Genomic DNA, 21,182 nt, shown 5'->3' with positions numbered 1-21,182 from the left:
AATACTGCATACAGGTTGTAGAAGTTATGGTTTTGAAGCTGGTATGCAAGTGGAAGTTCCAACAATTTTGAGAGGTGGCTGTAAATCAAGTTTTGGGTTGGTTTGTAAATAGCTTTGCAGTCAAGCCAGGTTAACAAGTTTTGGTTTGACCTACTTCTCGATAGCAAGGCCTTGTTTTCTCTCATGCTCTCTCTTGATTTTTCTGTATCACATAATTACATCTGTCTTTCATAACCAAAGCTGAAAAAAATGTGTTTCATTTTGGGAAGTCTTGTGTAAGATAAGATTTGAATCTGAACACATTCAATTGCATACAAGTGAATACTACAAATATGTCAAATTTGACGTCTTGCACATTTGGTTTGTTTATTTCGATATCTTGGATTGATTATCTCCATCAAGGTGGAAATATAAAATTCTAAGCTTTGTTATGCAATGGTATCGCCACTCCATGTTCATTTTTGTTGACGTTTGGTATTTGATTATTGGAAAGCTGAATAATAGATTAACTCAAAAAGAGAGGAAGAAGTTAGTTTCTTTTGGCATTATACACTAGGTGTGCTTGGTTTGGTAGATGAAATAGATAGTGCTGATAGGTTTGTTGATAGTACTTTATTCTTTTAGTAATAAAAATAGAAATACTTTTATTTAATAAACTTTTCACTAAAATATCGCTATTTAAAATTCTGTGTGTTACCACTATCTCTAAGACTGAAAAAATGTAAAAAGCCCACCTATACACACTGGACTAACCGTAAATTATGAAATACACTACCACTAAAATGTTGTGATAGTAGACTTTTTTTTCGTGGTAGGTATTAGGAGCACAGTAGTGATAGCGTATCCATCAGCTAACTCCAATTTCCTCATGCCACGTTAACATTTTATCGTCCAGTCTAAATTCCTACAATACTAGCAGCCTATCCATCAGCCCATCTCCATTTCTCACGTCATCACTATTTTATTTATTCATTTTAATTGTTGGTGTTATCAAATAAATAAATATAACAAAATAAAACATAAGAAAAAAGCATAGCAAAAACAAAACATACTTAATTTAAATAAAAAGATAATTCTACAATTTCAAACAAAAGACTATAAAAAACAAACAAAAAAATAACATAAAAGCAGCTCATATACACATCCCCTTTCAAATGCCTTCATTTTCCATTTTTCTCTTCATCTTTTTCATGAGTGTCTTGAGCTCGTTCTTCATTTCCTCGTCATCTTCAACCTTGTACATCTTGTAGGTCTCTAACAGCGTTCTGGTCAACGCCACATCTGCAACCTCAAACATGGCACAGTCTTCGGCGGCCTAAGCCAACTGGACTTCTGACCCTCTCGCATGTGCCTTTCCCTTCCGCTTGGCCGCTTTTAACGCCTACTGCCTCTGAGAGGCTTACCCTCCTTCGCAATTTCAGTCAAGTCGATCGGGTCACCTCCGTCGCTGCTATCGTAGCTATCGGAGATGTTGAGCCTCATCCCCTTCGGCGCCGGCTCCAACCCCGCTCGGAATTTGGGGATATCAGGCATCCCAGTGCTTGAAGGGTATAAATATATGGTTCTTCAGAAACTCTCTCAGCTACAATTCTTTGACCTCGTCCTGGCTGTGTGATGCACTTTTTATTAGCATTAAAAATACCTATAAGTATACCGGGTAGATCTAGTATAGCTAAAGGTCAGTACCGGAATATTGAACACGAGGAATATAATTGCAACTGGCTATCATGTACTAAGCGTCATATACTATCTAGAGAAACAAGAGATTTGGTTTTAAATAAACAAAGCAAATAAAAAAAGCAAGTAAATTAGGTAAATAGGGGAATTCCAAGAATAGTGGTTTCACAATTATGTTTATACAAATTCCAACTACAACACCTTGGCGCAGTTCATACTTCGATAGAGCGAGTCACATACTTGTTGCCCATGCGGCACAAGCGTAGATTACTAACACTAGGAGCGTCAATCCTAGATCCGTAACTCCCAAAAGCTCCTAAGACCCTTATAAAGTCTTCACTCTCAATTAACATGGTCATTTTAAGGGAAGCTAATTGTAGTGTCTACTAAGTGGATCTAACTCGTCAACCTCTCACGATTATGTAGCAAGTTATATTAAATCATTACCGAATGTGTCACTCAAACGTGAAGTATTATAGAACAACTTAGGGAAGAAACGAAGTAAAAACAAAACGGATATTAAATATTGGAAGCTCCCTCTCGATCTCAGACTCTCGGCCCTCTCATGCCCAGCCGCTGCCGGCCTCTCTACAGTCGTCTGCTACCAGTCCAGGAGTGAAGGTAAAAAATCGGGACTGAATACCCAATTGTAGGTTTTGATCGGGTATCAGGTATTGTTCTTCGGGAATTTCGGGGTCTGGAACCTTATTTGACATCCCTATATGTAATTGTTCTAGTAGAACTTGAGTTATAATTGGATATTAAATTAATGATAGAATTTACTAAAAGTTAATGAAATCAATATATCGAAATTTTATTCTTTAATTAATTCAATCCTAAATTTTCCATTTACTTCCATATTTTAAAGTAATTATTTATGTTTTAATAGTTAATAAATAATCTTTATGTTTGGCTGTCTAGATAGTGCAAAAGGTTAAAATGACACTACTTAGAATTATATCTTTAAGTTCCGTATATATGCAACTTATACTTATCCTTAGCTATACTATAGTGCAGCGTCCACTTGAAATTAATTATGAAATTCTAAATAGTTAATAAATATGTACACCAAATTTTAAGATTTATGTAAAAAAATTGAATAATTGATGGATTTACAACCAATTACGGAATTTACCCAAATTAAGAAAATGAAACTTTTTAGCTGATAATTTACATAAACGAGAAATGGTGAGGGGAAAATGCAATTTAGACAAGACATCAATTTCATCCCCACTTTTGCTCTTCCATGTCGGAACCGCCTAACACACACTCGCGCACACACATTATTTTCTACATAGTTAATTAACAGAGAGCCTTTGGGGGAAAACTAGCCCAATCGTAAAGAATCATGTCTTCTCCAAGCAAACGCCGCGAAATGGATTTGATGAAGCTGTAGTGACTCTTGATTTTTGTGTTTGATGCATAATTTTGCATATGTTTGATTGTGGATTTGGGTTTCCTTTTGGTTTAGGATGATGACTGACTATAAGGTGGATATGATCAATGATGGCATGCAGGAGTTTCATGTTCAATTTAATGGACCCAAAGAAAGTAATTATTTTCTAAATCCCCACCTTCTGATTGTAAATTTATTTTTTTGATGATCCATCTGCTTATTTGAGCTGCCTTTTCTGTTCTTATAATTTTATATTGCTATTTGGATTTGTGATTAAGCGTTGTTTTGATTTGGTTTGAGGTTTATAGCTGAGCTTAGTTGAGTCTTAAAAGGAAGTTGCATCCATGACAAGATCTTGACTAGTTGGGGCTTTTGAGTTTTGAGCTAATTCTGTTGTCTGCTTGAGCTTGGATTTATTGAGCTCATATAATCGACTTATGTTGAATTCGGTGTCCGATTGTGAGGTTTTCTGTGAATTGCCGGTTTCTTCTCTTTTGTTAATCTTGGTGAATGTGGTACCTAGCTGTCCATGATGAAGGGGGTTCTGCCCCGAATTTTGTGGTGTACGACAGGTCTTTATCAAGGAGGTGTTTGGAAGGTTAGGGTGGAACTGCCAGATGCTTATCCGTATAAATCTCCTTCCATTGGTTTTGTCAATAAGATTTACCATCCAAATGTTGATGAGATGTGAGTATGTGTATATTGTGCTTACACATTGAGCTTCTCCAGCAGATTTCTTGGTTCGCACTGAATTTAGTAAAATGCTTGTAGAAATGACATTGACTTCAACAGTTCATTCTCTTTTATTTCCCAGGTCAGGTTCTGTGTGTTTAGACGTAATCAATCAGACATGGAGTCCCATGTTTGGTAAGTCGAACAGGTCTTCTCTCTCTCTCTCTCTCTCTCTCGGGTTATTGATTGTGGACTGCTTTACTGCTGCATCTTTCGGGGTCTATTGGTGTCTGACAGTTGCTTGTATCAATTTATTTTTCTTTTCAGACCTAGTGAATGTCTTTGAAGTGTTTCTTCCACAACTTCTTTTATACCCGAATCCATCAGATCCTTTAAATGGGGAGGCAGCAGCTTTAATGATGCGTGATCGTGATGTATACGATCAGAGAGTCAAAGGTAGAATTTCAGTTGATGTGTGTGCTATATTTCTCCAAAATGCCTCTCCTGATGATGCTACCTATACAGACGAGTGAATATAGATTAAAAAAAGAACTGAGTGGTACATGGTTGGGTGCATGAGAACTAGGACTGAAAATGAGCGGAAACATTCGCATCAATGGTGCTTCGTATGTGGGTCTGGAATAGCTATATGTTACCCCAGTTTCTTTATCTACTCTCTTAGCTAACTTGATTCCCATTTCCATTGCCCTCCTCAATAAAACCCAGTGCCATTGCTGTTCAAGGATCTGAATCAAGTATCCATGCATCTGATTATTGTTGTTAAAAAATGGTTGTGCTTCTTTTCTTTTGACGTGAGCGCCTGCCTTTTCGGAAGAATCATTGTGCCCTTAAGGTACATGATAGTTGGGGTCTGAAGCATTCTAGTCCAGATGATCCCTGTCGGTGTTTCTCATATTGGATAATCGGTTGTTATTATCTTTATACAAGGAAGCCATATATGCTAAAATCTCATTTAATTATCACTCATCAATCTTACTCATCATGGACTTCACCATGGGTGCTGCACATAAATTTATGGTTTTAAGACTGCATATTGTTAGGATGTAAAAGTTTATTGGGGCCTTGGTTATGGTTAATCTATTATTCTCACATGCTTTATGAGAAACGAGAACCACTCCATCATCCATAATAATCTATATAAACCAGTTTTATGTTTTACGTGTCAGCCTTGCCGCAGGATAATTACTCTATTCTAAAGTTTTTCTGAAAGCCATAAAATGAATCATTAAAAGCCATGGTTGCACCAACAAAAACACCAAAATATAACCAGTAAGGATATAGGTATCAAAACGGAGCACAAAGCTGCTTCAAATCAAAGAGAGAGAGTGGGCCCGCGCACACATACACACATGAAGAGGTATAAACTATGAAACTGTAGTCTGAAGATTGTTGGTGATGATGAAAACTATGGGAATGTTGATGCTGGACTAAGAAAAGGGGGAGATGCAAATCAGCATAAGAGAATTTCGGGGACTAGCCTGTGTTTGCGGTTGTAGAACTAGCGAAATACATGATACCGAAATATTATCTATTACCTAGGTGAAGCATGCAATCGACTTTCCTTCTTTCCATGAGTGTGTAAATATCATTCTATTATACACTACTGGGAATTAGCAGCCCTCACAAGCTTGCTTGCATCTACATCTTACTAACTCCCAGGTCATGTTTATTTTTCTCTATCTATCAAGAGTAGGTAAATAAAAAATATCGAAGTTCCAGCTTCCTTTAACATTAAATGCTCTCTTGTTTTACTGTAGTTGCTAACTCGCTAAGTTAGGTCTTATGGTTTTCTCACGGCTAACCACAATCTTTCATTTGCAATGGCAAAGAACTTGGTTGTCTATTTATTGGAGTGTTATGTTAAGTTACACTTTCTCGTCTTGTAACCTGATGAAACGACACTTGTGTAGTTTAGTATCTTGCTGTCATTCCTTCCTTTTTCTTTGATTTTAACTTCATATAAGACTGATCACACATCAATTTTGTCAGAGTACTGTGAAAAATATGCAAAGCCCACAGATGCAGGGGTGTCGCCTGATGAAAAATCTAGTGACGAGGAACTGACGGAAGATGAATATGCGTCCAGCGATGAGGAAATTGCTGGAAAAGCAGATCCTTGAGTGGAAATCAGACAAGGTTATAACTTTTTGTCTGTCTGTACATTATACGCTGTTGTGTGATGATAAAGTTTGATACCTGTCAGTGCTCATGTGCTTGTGAAGAAAGTTTCGTTTGCAGTTTCTCTTTTATATCAGTGTTCTCGTTTGTCGAATTATTTCTAGGAACTATGACCGGAACCGGCGTTCCCTATTTGCCCCTCCATATGCACAATCTCAGAATGAAACCGTGAAAAAAACATCAAGAAAAACCTCGGAACTAATCCTTCTCTTGCTTAGGACATCCCAATGGACTAGCTCTAGGACATCCCAAAAACACCTCCTACCACGTCACTAGGACATCCCACTACACTGCCACATCACTAGCACATCCCGACGCCCAAGCCAATAAAATAAATTGAAAAATACGATTAATTCATTTTAATTGTTGATGTTTATCAAATATAAAAAAATGAAGTGCAATGAGTTGTAAATATTGAATATAAATAAAAAAGTAAAAAAATAGTAAAAAAAGTAACAAGAGCACAGACGTCAGGTAGGACGTCCGGTTTCGGGCGCGGACAAGAGCTCGTCCTACTTCGGGAAGTCCTACCTGACGTCCTACCTCTCATCCGCTATTGCGACAGACACCTCTACGGACATCCTGCTAGTCCTGCCGGACGTCCTATCTAATATCAGCTATTGCGGAAGCTCCAATTTCTTATTCTTCTTCTCACCAATTGGATAACATTTGATTTGTCTCCACGTTTGATCATTTAAAAAACACGAACCTACCAACTTGGATGATTGATGATGTTATTTTAGGCAATAGATTATTGAGGAATGTGAATTTCATGGTTTTAGTTTTCTTCGTTTGATAAGATTACAAAATTAGTAACATAATAATTACACAAAAAAGAGTGTGTAAAATAAATGAATATAAATGTACTATTATTGGTAAAGAAAGAGTAGGAATCCTTGGTAAAAAAAAAAAAAAATTTTGCAAAAAATTCAATAATGTTACGGGAGATGGCAATGAGAAAGTAAGTAGTAACAAACCTACAAATGTCCGGGTGGAGTATATTTATAGACGAAAAATATAAAGCAGGTATAGCCTATAGCGTGTTAAGATAAATCCACCAATTAATATAACCACCAATTTGAATGAAAAAGATTATGGTATATGAATGAAATTGATTTTGGAGTTCTATCGTGCTTATTATACTCTTAATTAGTGTAACCGCCAAATAATCCATGATTTCGCATTTATAGACACTATTCTTTCATCTACTCTGGATCTTTTCCTATCTTGCTCCTCATCATGTTGCAAATGAAACTATCTTCTACACCTATGACTGCCGTGGTCCATGGCTATATTTGATATTTCAATATGTGGTTAGGATAAAAGTGCATATAGTGTATTATCCTTACCAGGAATTTGCAAGATCCCAACATTAGGTTTATATGCAGATCATCTTTTATAAAAAAAAAAGACGAGCCTTCATGAATACTCTTGTCATCATCACAAGGAATAGTTTGACTTTCACTATAACACAGGTTAGTCCGTTGAATCTTTTGATCTAAAGGTTAAATTAATGCCCCATGTCATCTACTAATATAAAATATTAGTCAAATAATGTAACTTTTTAGTCTAACTAGTCCATCTCCTGCGCGTTGCGCAGCTGACGACATTTGTAGTTAACAAATGTCTACATAATCCTATACTTCGTGCAATAAATGAGTAAAGCAGATTATTATACGTACTTCGTGCCCAAAAGTTTTGTACCAACTTAGTTGGAACAAAGTTAGTACAACCCCTGCGCGTTGCACAACTAACGACATTTATAATTATCAATTATGTTCATAATCATATACTTTGTGCAAGATATGTGTAAAGAGTTTATTTTAGGTACAGTATTTAAGAATGAATATTAAATGGAGAAAATAAAATAATTCATAAAAAGGAAAAAAGTAGGATAAATAAAGAAAAATAGAATAACAAATAATAGGCATTTAAATAACAAAGTTGTTATGTGCAATCATTTTAGATGAATAAAAATAAGTTGTACATGAGATGTGCAAAATATACTATTAAGTTGGATTGAGATAATTAATGGGAATGAAAGTTATATCAAATTAAAAGTTGGGTATGTGAATGAGAGATATAAATACTCCATTTTATTAAATTTTCGAACTTGAATGCAGTGGTACGAACCGCAATATGGAGTGTTGTGCCCAAGACGCATAGATTTGTTCATCAAACAACATTCATCATAAATGAATTCATAATATTAAGTTGAACATGTCTATAAGAAAATAAAAGATATTCTAATAATTGAATTTATAGTATTTTTAAAAGATGTTCAATAATATGATTAAGAACTTAAAAATTAACATAATATAATAAACAAAAATCTAATACGAAGTAATGTAAACAAATCAATATCAGTTTGATGAAATACTTTATTAATGACATTTGATGATTATAATAAATTGACTTTAATAGTATAAAAATCACTTATACGCCATTTGATGAACAAATCAATATGTTTTGGGCTCAACACCTTATTCAATAAATTCACTGTGTTAATATTTCATCTTCTTTACATAATTTTTACTTTATTGTAATTCAAGTGTGGAGCACTTTCTAAAAATATATATCATTTTCATAAATCGCATGATGTATTTTTTTGTGCAGTTTGAAGAAACAATCTAAAAATACATATCATTTTCATAAATCGCATGATGTATTTTTTTTGTGCAGTTTGAAGAAACAATTATTTTTTTAATTGTACCTTATTTTTTGTTTTGTTTTTTTGTTTTTACGAAAACATACAGGATTATGTTGGCCAAAATTACTCTTTGTTATTGCAAATGTTTTTTATGCATCATTATTAACTTGTTTGTGTTGTATTGTGCTTCCCCTCGCTGTATATTATCAAGATTCTTATTCTCTATCAATTTAACTATTTGTGTTGTATTTTATTACACCTTGTACAGTTATTGCTCTTCTTTTTTTGTTTGTTCTTCTTACTTTTTTTTCACTCTATTTATTCGTTGTTGTCAGATCTAGTAGGGATTAGCCCGGATTTATGCATGCACCACATACGGTGGGAAGAGAGTGGCAAGGCGCTTCGAGATCCTCAACTCAAGCTAAACCCAAATATGAGAGAAGACGTGCTGAAGGAAGTATTGAAGCTATTAGCCTTGGGAATCATCTACTCCATTCCAGACAGTGAGTGGGTCAGTCCAGTGCACATGGTGCCAAAAAAGTCAGGGATTCAGGTAGTAAAAAATGAAAAGAATGAGTTGGTGCCCACTCGACTGGTCACGGGCTGGAGAATGTGCATCGACTATAGGAAGCTGAACGCCGCTACCAGAAAAGACCAATTTCCTCTGCCTTTCATTGATCAAACGCTTGAGCGGCTGGCATGGAAACAATATTTTTGCTTCCTCGATGGGTACAACGGATACTTCCAGATTTATATAGATCCAGAAGACCAGGATAAGACCACCTTTACATGTCCTTTTGGCACATATGCTTACAGAAGGATGTCGTTTGGATTGTGTAACGCCCCGGGAACTTTTAGAGATGCATGATGAGTATATTGTCATCTTTGCTGGAAGAGTGCATAGAGATATTTATGGATGACTTTATAGTCTACGAGGATTCATTTGAGTCTTGAACATCATCTGGATGTTGACTTGAGGAAATGTCAGGGGAATAATTTAGTTCTCAATTTTGAGAAATGTCATTTTATGGTGCCGGAAGGTATTGTACTGGGACATGTGGTGTCCGAGAGAGGAATACAAGTTGATAAAGCCAAGGTGGAGGTAATTTCTAAACTGTCGTATCCCACCAACCAGAAAGAAATCAGAGGATTTCTTGGGCACGCGAGCTCTTTTAGAAGATTTATAAGGGAATTTGCAAAGATCGCCCAACCTCTGACAACACTTTTGAAGAATGATGTGGAATTTTTTTTTGATGACAAGTGCAAGGCGGCATTTCAGCTGTTGAGGATAGATTGATATCTGCCACGATCATTCGAGCGCCAGACTGCAATCACCCCTTTGAGATGATGTGTGATGCAAGTGACTTCGCAGTGGGAGCAGTTCTTGGTTAGATGATTGATGGGAAAAGCTATGTGATATTTTATGCCTCGAAGACCTTAAACTATGCTCAAAGAAACTATGACACGGCGAAGAAAGAAATGCTAGCTATAGTATATTCCTTTGAGAAGTTTCGTCCCTACCTACTTCGATCAAGAGTTATTGTTTTCACTAATCACGCGGCAATTAAATACCTCTTGGTGAAGAAAGAGTCTAAGCCCTGATTGATCCGATGGGTTCTATTGTTGCAGGAATTTGATTGGGAAGCCAAGGATAAGGCTGAGACAGAGAACCGGGTGGCGGATTATTTGAGCTGGATAGCACAAAAAGGAGATGATGAGGATATCCCAAATGCATTCCCAGAAGAGCATTTGTACTACATTGTGGCGCCAGCTAGATTGATCAATTCGACAAATACTGATATTCCAACTGATCAATTGGAACTTTTGAATGAAGTAAGAAGGGGTGCTGAGCCATGGTTTGCTGACTTGGCAAACTACCTAGTAACCGGAGAGTTACCATCATCTCCAGACGTCACCCTAGCTCAGAAGCTGAAGATTAAGAGCGAGTCTAAATACTACTTTTGAGACGATCCTTATCTATGGAAGATGGCGACAGATCAGGTCATACGAAGGTGTATTCCAGAGTGGGACAAGGAAGATGTGTTAAGTCATTCTCATTCCTTCTCCCGTGGAGGCCATTTTGGCCCAAAGAAGACAACAAGGAAGATCCTGGATAGTGGGTTCTATTGGCCGAGTCTACGTAGAGATTCATATGAGTTCTATAAGAGGTGTAGCCGATGACAACTAACAGGAGGAATCTCTGCTCGTGATGAAATGCCGCAAGTACCCATAGTGGTTTGCGAAATCTTTGATGTGTGAGGGATGGATTTTGTGGGTCCGTTCCCTCCATCGTATGGCAACTCTTTGATGTGTGGGGGATGGATTTTGTGACTCCACCACAGACTATCTACCCCATATCACCCACAAAGCAATGGTCAAACAGAAATATCTAATAGAGAGATTAAGAGCATACTAGAGAAAACTGTTAATCCTTCAACGAAGGATTGGAGCAAGCGATTGGATGACTCTCTATGGGCTTATCGTACTGCTTACAAGACACCGATTGGGATGTCTCCGTATAGGTTGGTATTTGGAAAGATGTGCCACTTACCCGTGGGGATTGAGCACAAGGCGTACTTGGCAATGAAAGAGATCACCATGAAAGCTGAAGATTGTGAAGAAGAGAGAAAGCTCCAACAGCAGGAGCTGGAGGAACTGAGGCTGAAGTCGTATTATTCCGCTATGAGGTATAAGGAGAAAACCAAGATGTGGCACGACAGGAATCTGCGGACAAAGGAATTGCAGGTGGGATAGAAAGTTCTCCTCTTTCAGTCAAGGTTGAAGCTAATGCCAGGGAAGTTGAAGTCCAAATGGATAGGCCCTTATACCATCGTCGCCTTCAGAGTAAACGGGGCAGTGGAACTTCGAGGGAGTGATCCAAACTCAAACTCCTTTCTGGTTAATGGTCACAGGGTAAAACCTTTTAGGGACAATTCAAAGTTATGCACAATGGAAGAAATTCCATTGGGCATGACCTGTTTTCTCGCCTAACGGATTAGTTGGTGAACATCCTGGAAGGTTGACTTGATCAGTTGGATGAAGCATGTCGAATCATGAATGGATCAAGTGAATCTCTAGATGTTACAGACTTGTAAATATTTGTGAATTGTATTTTCTAAATTTTAGAAAAGAAAAGCTAAACAAAATAGAAATTTCCTAAAACCAGAAAAACATTTTTGGGACTATAACTGACTAGGTCAAGTAGCAAAGTGATAAAAATTCGAGAGCTACACACTCTCACTTGATCCAGTTAGCTTAAGGCCCAAGTTTAGATAGGTAGTTTTGTTAAAAATTTACTAAGTATAGGAAAATGAGTGACCGACACGTGTTGGGAAAAAAAGGGGGAAAATGGAGTTTTTGGGGAGAAACTGAAGAGTCATGAAGAGAATAGTGTATATTTAAATCTCTCGTACTCCACTCCCCAACTACTCCCTAAATTTTTGATCGCAAATTTTCTCTGCAGTTTCCGGCGAAAGCAAACCCTAAAGTCGGGAGAAGTTAATCCACCAGAATGGAAGGAAAAGCGCAGACAACTTCTGGAAATGTGTCCGCACTAAAATCCATCGGTGGATCGAGGCCTGTGCAACGAGAAGGTGAAAAGTCGGGAGAAGTTCCGACCGCCGCAGTACCCCAAGTCTTCGAAAGCAGACGCCCCTCCACTGTTACATTTACTAGGGAGGAACTGGAAAGGATGATACGACTTTTGAAGCCTGACCCAGACCTTAATCTAATCCTAGCACAAATTGAAGCCGACCGTGCTCCACTGCCGACCGGTGACGTTGAAGATCATGAACCACATAGTGGAGACACCATGGATGCGGAGGAATTCAAGAAGATTGAAAAGGGTGAAGAGGTTGAACAGCAGTTGCACGCTGCTAGCGAGGCTGAAGATACCCTTGTTGAAGACACACTCGAGGCCATGACGAATCCTAGAGAAAAAAGTGGCAGAGGAAGCTGAAGCGAGCCCTGCAAAACAAGGAGTTAAGGGGCTGGTGCTGGAAGCGGAACAGCCGCTGCTTACCACTGAGGAGGTTGAAAGGAACTTGGCTGCAATCATGTCTGAAGCTGAGAAGATGGAGTTGGACCATACTGCGCAGGAAATCGAGAAAATCACGGTGATAGAAGTGGAGGAGAATCTTGATGCTGGTGTGAACCCTACTGAGAGGGTGGAGACAGGCCCTGCTGAGGGTGTTGGAACAAATTTTGATGTACCAGAGAAGGAGGATATGGAAGTGAAGAAAAACCTAAATGTCAAAGGGAACCTTACTTAGAGGGTAGAGACGCGCTCAGGTGAGGGTGTTGAAACAAGTACACCCGTGCCAGAGAAAGAAGAAATAGTCATACTGACTAATGGTGAGGAGGAGGCTGAGAGGGTACCTCCTAGTGCTGAAATTGTTAAACCAGAGGCTGCTGTCGTCCTTACTTATCAGAGACGGCCAGCCAGAGAAGAGACCTCCGAGAAGCAATCTGAAGGGGAACATCCGAGAGAAACCCCTAGGCAAAGAACAGGGGAAAGCGTGGCAAGCCCAGCTAGGAGTGTGGTTGGAGTCCCTTCCCGCAGAAAGAGACTCCTCATCGATGAGGAACCATAAGAAGAAAAGGATGTGTTCTTGAAAGCTTTTCCTCAGAAGTACTCAAATTAAAACATGTAGAGTTTCGCAACTTGATCAAGTCAGACAATAGATGGTTCAAGTCGGCTAACAACTACTGGTCGCTGGGTATGCGAACGGAGAGACTCAGGGCTTTCAAGACCTTAACCCACAATACTATAGACTAGTAAAGGGAAGTAAGGGTCGAATCCCACATAGACGAAGGCGAGTTAAGTTGTGTTCGAGATATTTGGAAGGTTTGGCTGCGGCCACGCTTTTCAGTGGGTTAAGTTTAAACTAAGGAATATGAACTGCTCAACTGACTAAACTAAACTAATCAAGCTAGACTAGACAGACTCGTAACTAGGAAACATGTGACTTGATCAACTAAACTAAGAACGAAAAGTTAAAGTAACTAGGGACCACTGACACAAAATAAGCGCACTACCTAAAAAGCTGTAAACAACAAAAAGGGGACAGAGACTCCTATTCTAACAAACTACGACTTTCTTCTTCGCTAAGCAGCTAAATCAAAACATCTACAGCAGATCTAAACAGAGCAACAAACATAAAAATAGAAATTAGACAAATTAAACATAGATCCATATGAAATCGATGCAAAGAAAACATATATAAAGTATCTAACCTATTCTCATGCAAGTTGACGAACTAAAATGTAAATCTACCTACGAGAAAACAAAAACAAGGCGGAACTAAAGCTAACGAAAGCAATTAAAGCAGAGAACATCAGATCCAAAAAAACTTGAATTAAAAACTCCATTCATAAATGTTCTTCGGTAAACATAACTAAAACAGAATTCCAAACAAGGATTTAAAGATCGATCAACAACGGAAAGATAACTAGATTAGAAACCAGAAGAAAAACATTAAAAACAACTAAGCTACGGGAAAGATGAACTGAAAACATAATAGAAATTATTTTGAAAGTCTTCTAGGCAGATCCAGGTCCCTCCTTCCTTGGCGAGGAAGAAGAGATGAAAGTAGAGGTGGAACTGGCGACTCCGACTGCTGCTAACTTCTTACTCCATGCTAAAGTGTGAAAATGAGGTGACTGGAGGTGATGATGGAGAACTCCCTTCTTGTGTGCACTCTCTCCATATTTATAGGATAACATTGGGCCCAAATCCCTAGGGTAAGCCCATCCTGTCTTGACAATTATGCCCTTGACATGGCATCTTTTCTTGTCTCTCCATGACTCATCACCTCATGTGGTGAACTTGTCTCGCCTGCATTTAGAAAACACGGTTGATCGCGACTAGGGGAGGGTTAAAGAAGCGGGGAAGAAAGGGGGAACAACACAACTCGACCATAGTTCGAAATAAACGGGAATAGCTCGAATAAAATCAGAGTATCATTTCAACAATCAACAACTCTAAATGAAAATATCTCAACAATACACGAACTCAAAAGAAACAATATTTAGCGGAAGCATTTCGAGAGTAGAATAATGCTATGTATGAAGACACAACATATTCTAGACATTTGATAGACATTCTTCACTTTTATGCTCAACACCCACCGCGCTCGTCACCGCTCAACCTGCACATAGGGAAAACATATGCAGAGCTGAGTACTTGATACACTCAGTGGACAAATGCCAAAACAATTTTATAAAAAAATAGTTATATCATGCCACCATTGACTAACGGTCACTTTCCACGAGCACGAAAACCGGCCAACCCGTTCGATGACTCACGGTCCTCATCGTGTACACTTGTCCGAGTAGGGACGCACCCTTGCTAGGACACGAATCCGATTAAATTCAAAGTAGGGACTCACTCCCCACTAAGCAATCATCAACATCAACATCAATCTCATCAACATCAACATCCTGTGACGAGAATGTGGCTGCAAACTCGATCACTAGACCAGCCGACCCAAAAGACGGCTCACGATCCCCATTGGTGTACACTAGCCTGAGTAGGGACTCACTCCCTAGTCAGACCCGAATTCGATTTCAATAGGTCTAGTAGGGACAACTCCCTTGCTAAACAAACAGATAGGCATTTCTCAAAACAAAAACATGGCATGATATTCCCTTTGCAAACTTTATTTTCCTCAAAAACGTATTTGAAGCATAAATCATTTTTCTGCATAGGTCGAGCATCATCTCACATCGCATCAACAAGTCAAGCATTTCACAACCACTCAAAAAGCTATACAGCGCAACACATAACAATCACTTTCACTTTAAGCACATAAATCACATAATCATGTAATAATCGCAATCAAAGGCATTTCGTCACATAAAATGATGCTCAAACCAATATATCAAATCGAAAGCTCTTGAAAATACTTTAGTTCGAAAGCCCACCTCGTTCGTTTAAAGCTTTAACTTGTACTCCCCTTCATTTCACTGAAATTTGCAGCACCGTTGCCGTAAAAGTGATGTCGGCGTTGCCGCTGCCGGGTCAGCCGCCGTGCAGCCATCGTCGCGACCGTGAACTCTCCATCTTTTCCGTTTCAATTGCACATCGTCGTAATGCTTTCTCCACCGCCGTCGTCGCGGTCAGCCCCTGTTCCTCGCCCTCTGCAGCCGCTGATCGGGCGTTGCTCCTACGCCGGGACAGCCTGCCATGCCGCTGCTCACACAGCGGTTGTCCGCTGTGACACTCGCCCTCAGTGCAGCCGCACCGCTGCCTCACTCTCTCTCGCGATTGTTGTTGTTCGTACTCCAAATCGAGGGCTTGTCGTCATCCTCGGTCGCCTCGGTTTCTCCTCTGTCATAACTCCACCGTCGCCGTCGTCCACGCAGCTGCTGTCCGCTTTTGTCGTGAACTGAATCGCCACCATCGATAATAGCAGCGGCGCCGTTGGAAAATGCGGCGGTTACTAAAATTGCATGCTTTAAAACCTACTCATGCGCCTATTGAATTCAATCAATTCCTATACACACTTTTTTTGTATCTATCTGTATTAATAAGCAACAACTCAGCACAAATATAGAGCGACTCTCTCTGTTTCTTTTTTTTCTTGGAATGGATTGAATTTATGTGTAGATTGCAGAGAATTGAAAATAGGTAAATCCGATTGTGAAAGGAGTGTTATAGAGAAGGTGGCTTGGTTTAGATATGGGAGAGATTTATGGATGGGAACGGTTTTGAACGTGATATGCATCAATTTAATTTGTTTGGTATTTATTTGCATATCATGGAGAAGGAAAATCTCTGCAGAATCTTCGATTAAAAATTGAATTAAAGAAAAATTGGTGACCAAGTCAACGAGGAAAAGATTTAATTAGATTTTATTTCTTTTTCTTTTTTTTCGGGGTGTTACAATCTACACATCTTAACAAAAATTTCGTCCCGAAATTTGCTTACGTCCTTCGAATTTGGAATTTCTCCATCATCTTGTCTTCAAAGAAGCTTCCTCAGGTCGTTTAATTAACATTGTAGTTGCAAGTTGTATTTTAATAATATTCTTGGCATGTTGTAAGCGTGTTTCTCGTAAAACATTTTAATCCTCGTGCTTCTTTGTCTGCTATAAAGGTAGTCTCCATCGTGTCGCCACTTTTAGCAAAATTATGCGAGATAATGTTATATTAATTTGCATCGCGAGTATGATCTCTTGTCATTGTATAGCTACATCACTTAGCATTAGCTCTTCTTGTCTCGCACCTTTTTCGTGTTTGAAGCTTCATTTCATCTTCTCTATCCTCATCTTCTTGAAACCTTCCTCGTATTCTTTTTGTTCTTGTCGTTCAAGGAAAACGTAGGAAATAGTAAAATAGTTCACACATCAAGCTTGCTCCAACGTTTCGCGCCATTCCAAGAATAGAAAAAGTTTCATGGTTCACCGGCCTCCATCGCACTCTCGATCTCCTTGCCTCGTCGTGACTTGACAAATTAGGGGTTCACCCCAAACTTTCAGATTCTCGTTCGTTTACGTCACTCGGAAAAGTGATAGATTATCTCAATTTAAAACTACGGTTCGCGCGTATTCAATCTAGCCTACAACATAAGCACTCTATGTTCACAACATACTTCATCATCATTCATACTTAAAGATAACCAAGTATAACACACAACACTTTAACATCCCAAAGCAAAACACTTTCATACTTTAAAACTCAAACTCGAAATCAAACTCATAATTTCTCTTCAAAACTTGCTCTTTTCTCAAACATCAGAAAATACTATTCTCAATTTGAAACCAATCCCTCACGGAATGATTTTACTTCCTCGTTCTTATCAAAATTTTCTCCTCTTCCATTCTCAAAAATTCTCTCATTTTCCTTTCTCCAAAACTTTCTCATAAAAACATTAAAAAAAAACATGTTACCTTTTTCTCGGTTGAGTGTGACGAGTCGAGATATTGAGCCTTCAATGTATAATTATTATTATCATTATTATTTTTGTCTAGCGAAACAAGTCTAGACTAAGACAGAAAAAGCCTCTCGGGTCCAGAGCGGAAAGAAAAATTGCTCTGATACCACTCTGTCACACCCGCATTTAGAAAACACGGTTGATCGCGACTAGGGGAGGGTTAAAGAAGCGGGGAAGAAAGGGGGAAACAACACAACTCGACCATAGCTCGAAACAAACGGGAATAGCTCGAATAAAATCAGAGTGTCATTTCAACAATCAACAACTCCAAATGAAAATATCTCAACAATACACGAACTCAAAAGAAACAATATTTAGCGGGAGCATTTCGAGAGTAGAATAATGCTATGTATGAAGACACAACATATTCTAGACATTTGATAGACATTCTTCACTTTTATGCTCAACACCCACCGCGCTCGTCACCGCTCAACCTGCACATAGGGAAAACGTATGCAGGGCTAAGTACTTGATGCACTCAGTGGACAAATGCCAAAACAATTTTATAAAAAAACAGTTATATCATGCCACCATTGAGTGACCTCGGGGTTTTAACTTGAAAAGGCCCGAGACACTAAAAATATCTCAAACGCAAACTTTCAACTCATCCTCGAATCATTTTTCCTCATCATTTCAAAACACAACCATTTCTCCTTGAATTATTTAAGAAACTGCCATATCTGTTCTTTAGGGTGCCGTGTAAGGGGGCCATTTCCACGAGCACAAAAACCGGCCAACCCGTTCGATGACTCACGGTCCTCATCATGTACACTAGTCCGAGTAGGGACGCACCCTTGCTAGGACCCGAATTCCATTAAACTCATAGTAGGGACTCACTCCCCACTAAGCAATCATCAACATCAGTCTCATTAACATCAACATCCTGTGACGAGAATGTGGCTGCAAACTCGATCACTAGACCAGCCGACCCAAAAGACGGCTCACGATCCCCATTGATGTACACTAGCCTGAGTAGGGACTCACTCCCTAGTCAGACCCGAATTCGATTTCAATAGGTCTAGTAGGGACAACTCCCTTGCTAAACAAACAGATAGGCATTTCTCAAAACAAAAACATGGCATGATACTCCCTTTGCAAACTTTATTTTCCTCAAAAACGTATTTGAAGCATAAATCATTTTTCTGCATAGGTCGAGCATCATCTCACATCGCATCAACAAGTCATGCATTTCACAACCACTCAAAAAGCTATACAGTGCAACACATGACAATCACTTTCACTTTAAGCACATAAATCACATAATCATGTAATAATCGCAATCAAAGGCATTTCGTCACATAAAATGATGCTCAAACCAAGATATCAAATCGAAAGCTCTTGAAAATACTTTAGTTCGAAAGCCCACCTCGTTCGTTTAAAGCTTTAACTTGTACTCCCCTTCCTTTCACTGAAATTTACAGCACCACTGCCGTCAAAGTGCTGCCGGCGTTGTCGCTGCCGGGTCAGCCGCCGTTCAGCCATCGTCGCGACCGTGAACTCTCCATCTTTTCCGTTTCAATTGCACATCGTCGTCATGCTTTCTCCACCGCCGTCGTCGCGGTCAGCCCCTGCTCCTCGCCCTCTGCAGCCGCTGATCGGGCATTGCTGCTACGCCGGGACAGCCTGCCATGCCGCTGCTCACACAGCAGCTGTCCGCCGTTACGCTCGCCCTCAGTGCAGCCGTACCGCTGCCTCATTCTCTCTCGCGATTGCTGTTGTTCATACTCCAAATCGAGGGCTTGTCGTCCACGCAGCTGCTGTCGTCATCCTCTGTCATAACTCCACCGTCGCCGTCGTCCACGCAGCTGCTGTCCGCTTTTGTCGTGAACTGAATCGCCACCATCAATAATAGCAGCGGCGCCGATGGAAAATGCGGCGGTTTCTAAAATTGCATGCTTTAAAACCTACTCATGCGCCTATTGAATTCAATCAATTCCTATACACACTTTTTTTGTATCTATCTGTATTAATAAGCAACAACTCAGCACACACATAGAGCGGCTCTCTCTGTTTCTTTTTTTTTCTTGGAATGGATTGAATTTATGTGTAGATTGCAGAGAATTGAAAATAGGGAAATCCGATTGTGAAAGGAGTATTATAGAGAAGGTGGCTTGGTTTAGATATGGGAGAGATTTATGGAGGGGAACGGTTTTGAACGTGATATGCATCAATTTAAATTGTTTGGTTTTTATTTGCATATCACGGAGGAGGAAAATCTCTTCAGAATCTTCAATTAAAAATTGAATTAAAGAAAAATCGGTGACCAAGTCAACGAGGAAAAGATTTAATTAGATTAATTAGATTTTTTTTTCTTTTTCTTTTTTTTTCGGGGTGTTACAGAACTCCACTGTTTGTATGCAACTGATCAACTTATCTTCATTTCTGGCCATTTTTCACTTCTTTTCTGAGTTGATCAAGTTCTTCCTGCACTTGCCGCATCTACACTTTATAGCTTCTGCACACTCAAATTCACCACTTTTTTCGCACATTATCAACCATGGTAGTGTAATAAACCCCTATAAAACCATGTCTGTAACGGGCCCTATCAGTTCTTCACGCCTATAGAAGCGCAGCCCAGTCAGAGGCAGCCCGATGCTCCAACAGAAGCATATGACAGTAAGAGAGAAATAAAATGGAAGGGGAAGGCCATTGCTGCCCCAGTGAAAAAGAAGCAAGGCAGCCATCAACGACCTTGGTTATCCAAGAAAAGAACCCTGGAGAAAGAAGACAGAGAGTTGAAGATGAGGAGTCCGAGGAGGATGAGGCACTGAGATTCGAGCGTCATTCAAAGAGGAGGAATGATGAAGCAAGAAGTACATCAGAACGGAGGCAGGAGATGACCACAGTGCAGTTTGAGAAGACTCACATCCGTCTGGATACTGAACTGTTAGGTCTAATGGTTAGGTTTGACGACCCCAAGATGAATGATGAGTATAGTGACAGAATCGGGGCAAACAAGAAAGCACAGTCTAGAAAGCAGCTGCACCAACCCTCCCTGCATGCGTTAGAAGGCGAAGAAGAGGTCATGGAGTACAAAACGCGAATAGGTTTTGAGTGGCTTTTAGATTTGAAGATGTCGCGCATACGAGTGGAGTTGGCCAAGGCATTTTTCACTTCTTTCCGATTCAGGGGCACAACTGATCTAGGAGAGGAATCAATAAGTTTCAGAATATTCACGAGGGAGATGAAGATGAGCATTCGAGAGTGGTCTGTTAGGCTTGGCCAATACACTGCAGACCAAGAAGTTGAGTGGTTTGGGAGAGACGTCGGCCACCCCAAAGATAACTCAGAGTTCAATCAGCAAGCCGCCTGGAAAGAGCTCGTTTCATAAAACACTGCAGATTTTGAGCCGACATTATCCAGAGTGGATTGCATCAAATACCCCATTCTTCATTTGTCCCAAGTCTTTTTAGGATACAATCTGTTGGGCCAAGCCAACACCGCCAGCACTGTTACAGAAGCAGAGTTGTACTTCATGTGGTGCATGAGGAAACAAAGGAAAGTGCATTTGAGGTATTGGATTGCTCGAACATGCCATGCTATCGCCATCCGCGCTTCCCGACAGTTGAACACCTATCATATACTGATGGCTCTTTTCAGGAATTGTGTTGAAATGAGTATAGAAAGAGGAATACCAAGGATGACCTACTGCC

The 21,182-nt window shown here is 39.5% G+C and overlaps 2 protein-coding genes across 3 annotated transcripts; both read left to right on the top strand.

Moving 5' to 3' along the window:
* The first annotated feature begins 2,875 nt into the window (after nt 1–2,875).
* Nucleotides 2,876–6,015, top strand: LOC121758099 (ubiquitin-conjugating enzyme E2 4-like). 2 transcript variants are annotated; one of them, XM_042153538.1, is made up of 6 exons: nt 2,876–3,069; nt 3,149–3,228; nt 3,646–3,760; nt 3,888–3,940; nt 4,073–4,201; nt 5,756–6,015. In XM_042153538.1, the coding sequence occupies exons 1-6, from the start codon at nt 3,026–3,028 to the stop codon at nt 5,884–5,886; spliced, it is 552 nt and encodes a 183-aa protein (XP_042009472.1). In that variant the 5' UTR covers nt 2,876–3,025; the 3' UTR covers nt 5,887–6,015. The 2 variants fall into 2 exon arrangements, with proteins under 2 accessions (XP_042009472.1, XP_042009471.1); XM_042153537.1 differs by having other exon boundaries at nt 3,888–4,201.
* Nucleotides 6,016–10,580: 4,565 nt separating this feature from the next.
* LOC121757609 lies at nt 10,581–11,348 on the top strand. The gene is made up of 2 exons (XM_042153128.1): nt 10,581–10,710; nt 10,978–11,348. The coding sequence occupies exons 1-2, from the start codon at nt 10,581–10,583 to the stop codon at nt 11,346–11,348; spliced, it is 501 nt and encodes a 166-aa protein (XP_042009062.1).
* The last annotated feature ends 9,834 nt before the right edge of the window (nt 11,349–21,182 follow it).

This window comes from Salvia splendens, chromosome 12, assembly GCF_004379255.2.
Source record: "Salvia splendens isolate huo1 chromosome 12, SspV2, whole genome shotgun sequence".
NCBI lineage: Eukaryota > Viridiplantae > Streptophyta > Magnoliopsida > Lamiales > Lamiaceae > Salvia > Salvia splendens.
This window is presented reverse-complemented; position numbering and strand designations above follow the sequence as displayed.

Excerpts from the sequence above, each read along its gene's own strand:
- LOC121757609 (XM_042153128.1), top strand. The coding sequence starts at position 10,581 with ATGGCGACAGATCAGGTCATACGAAGGTGTATTCCAGAGTGGGACAAG. Across the intron at positions 10,711-10,977 it reads AACAAGGAAGATCCTGGATA|AAATATCTAATAGAGAGATT; the intron begins GTGGGTTCTATT and ends ATGGTCAAACAG.
- LOC121758099 (XM_042153537.1), top strand. The coding sequence starts at position 3,026 with ATGTCTTCTCCAAGCAAACGCCGCGAAATGGATTTGATGAAGCT. Across the intron at positions 3,229-3,645 it reads ATTTAATGGACCCAAAGAAA|GTCTTTATCAAGGAGGTGTT; the intron begins GTAATTATTTTC and ends GGTGTACGACAG. Across the intron at positions 4,202-5,755 it reads ATACGATCAGAGAGTCAAAG|AGTACTGTGAAAAATATGCA; the intron begins GTAGAATTTCAG and ends CAATTTTGTCAG.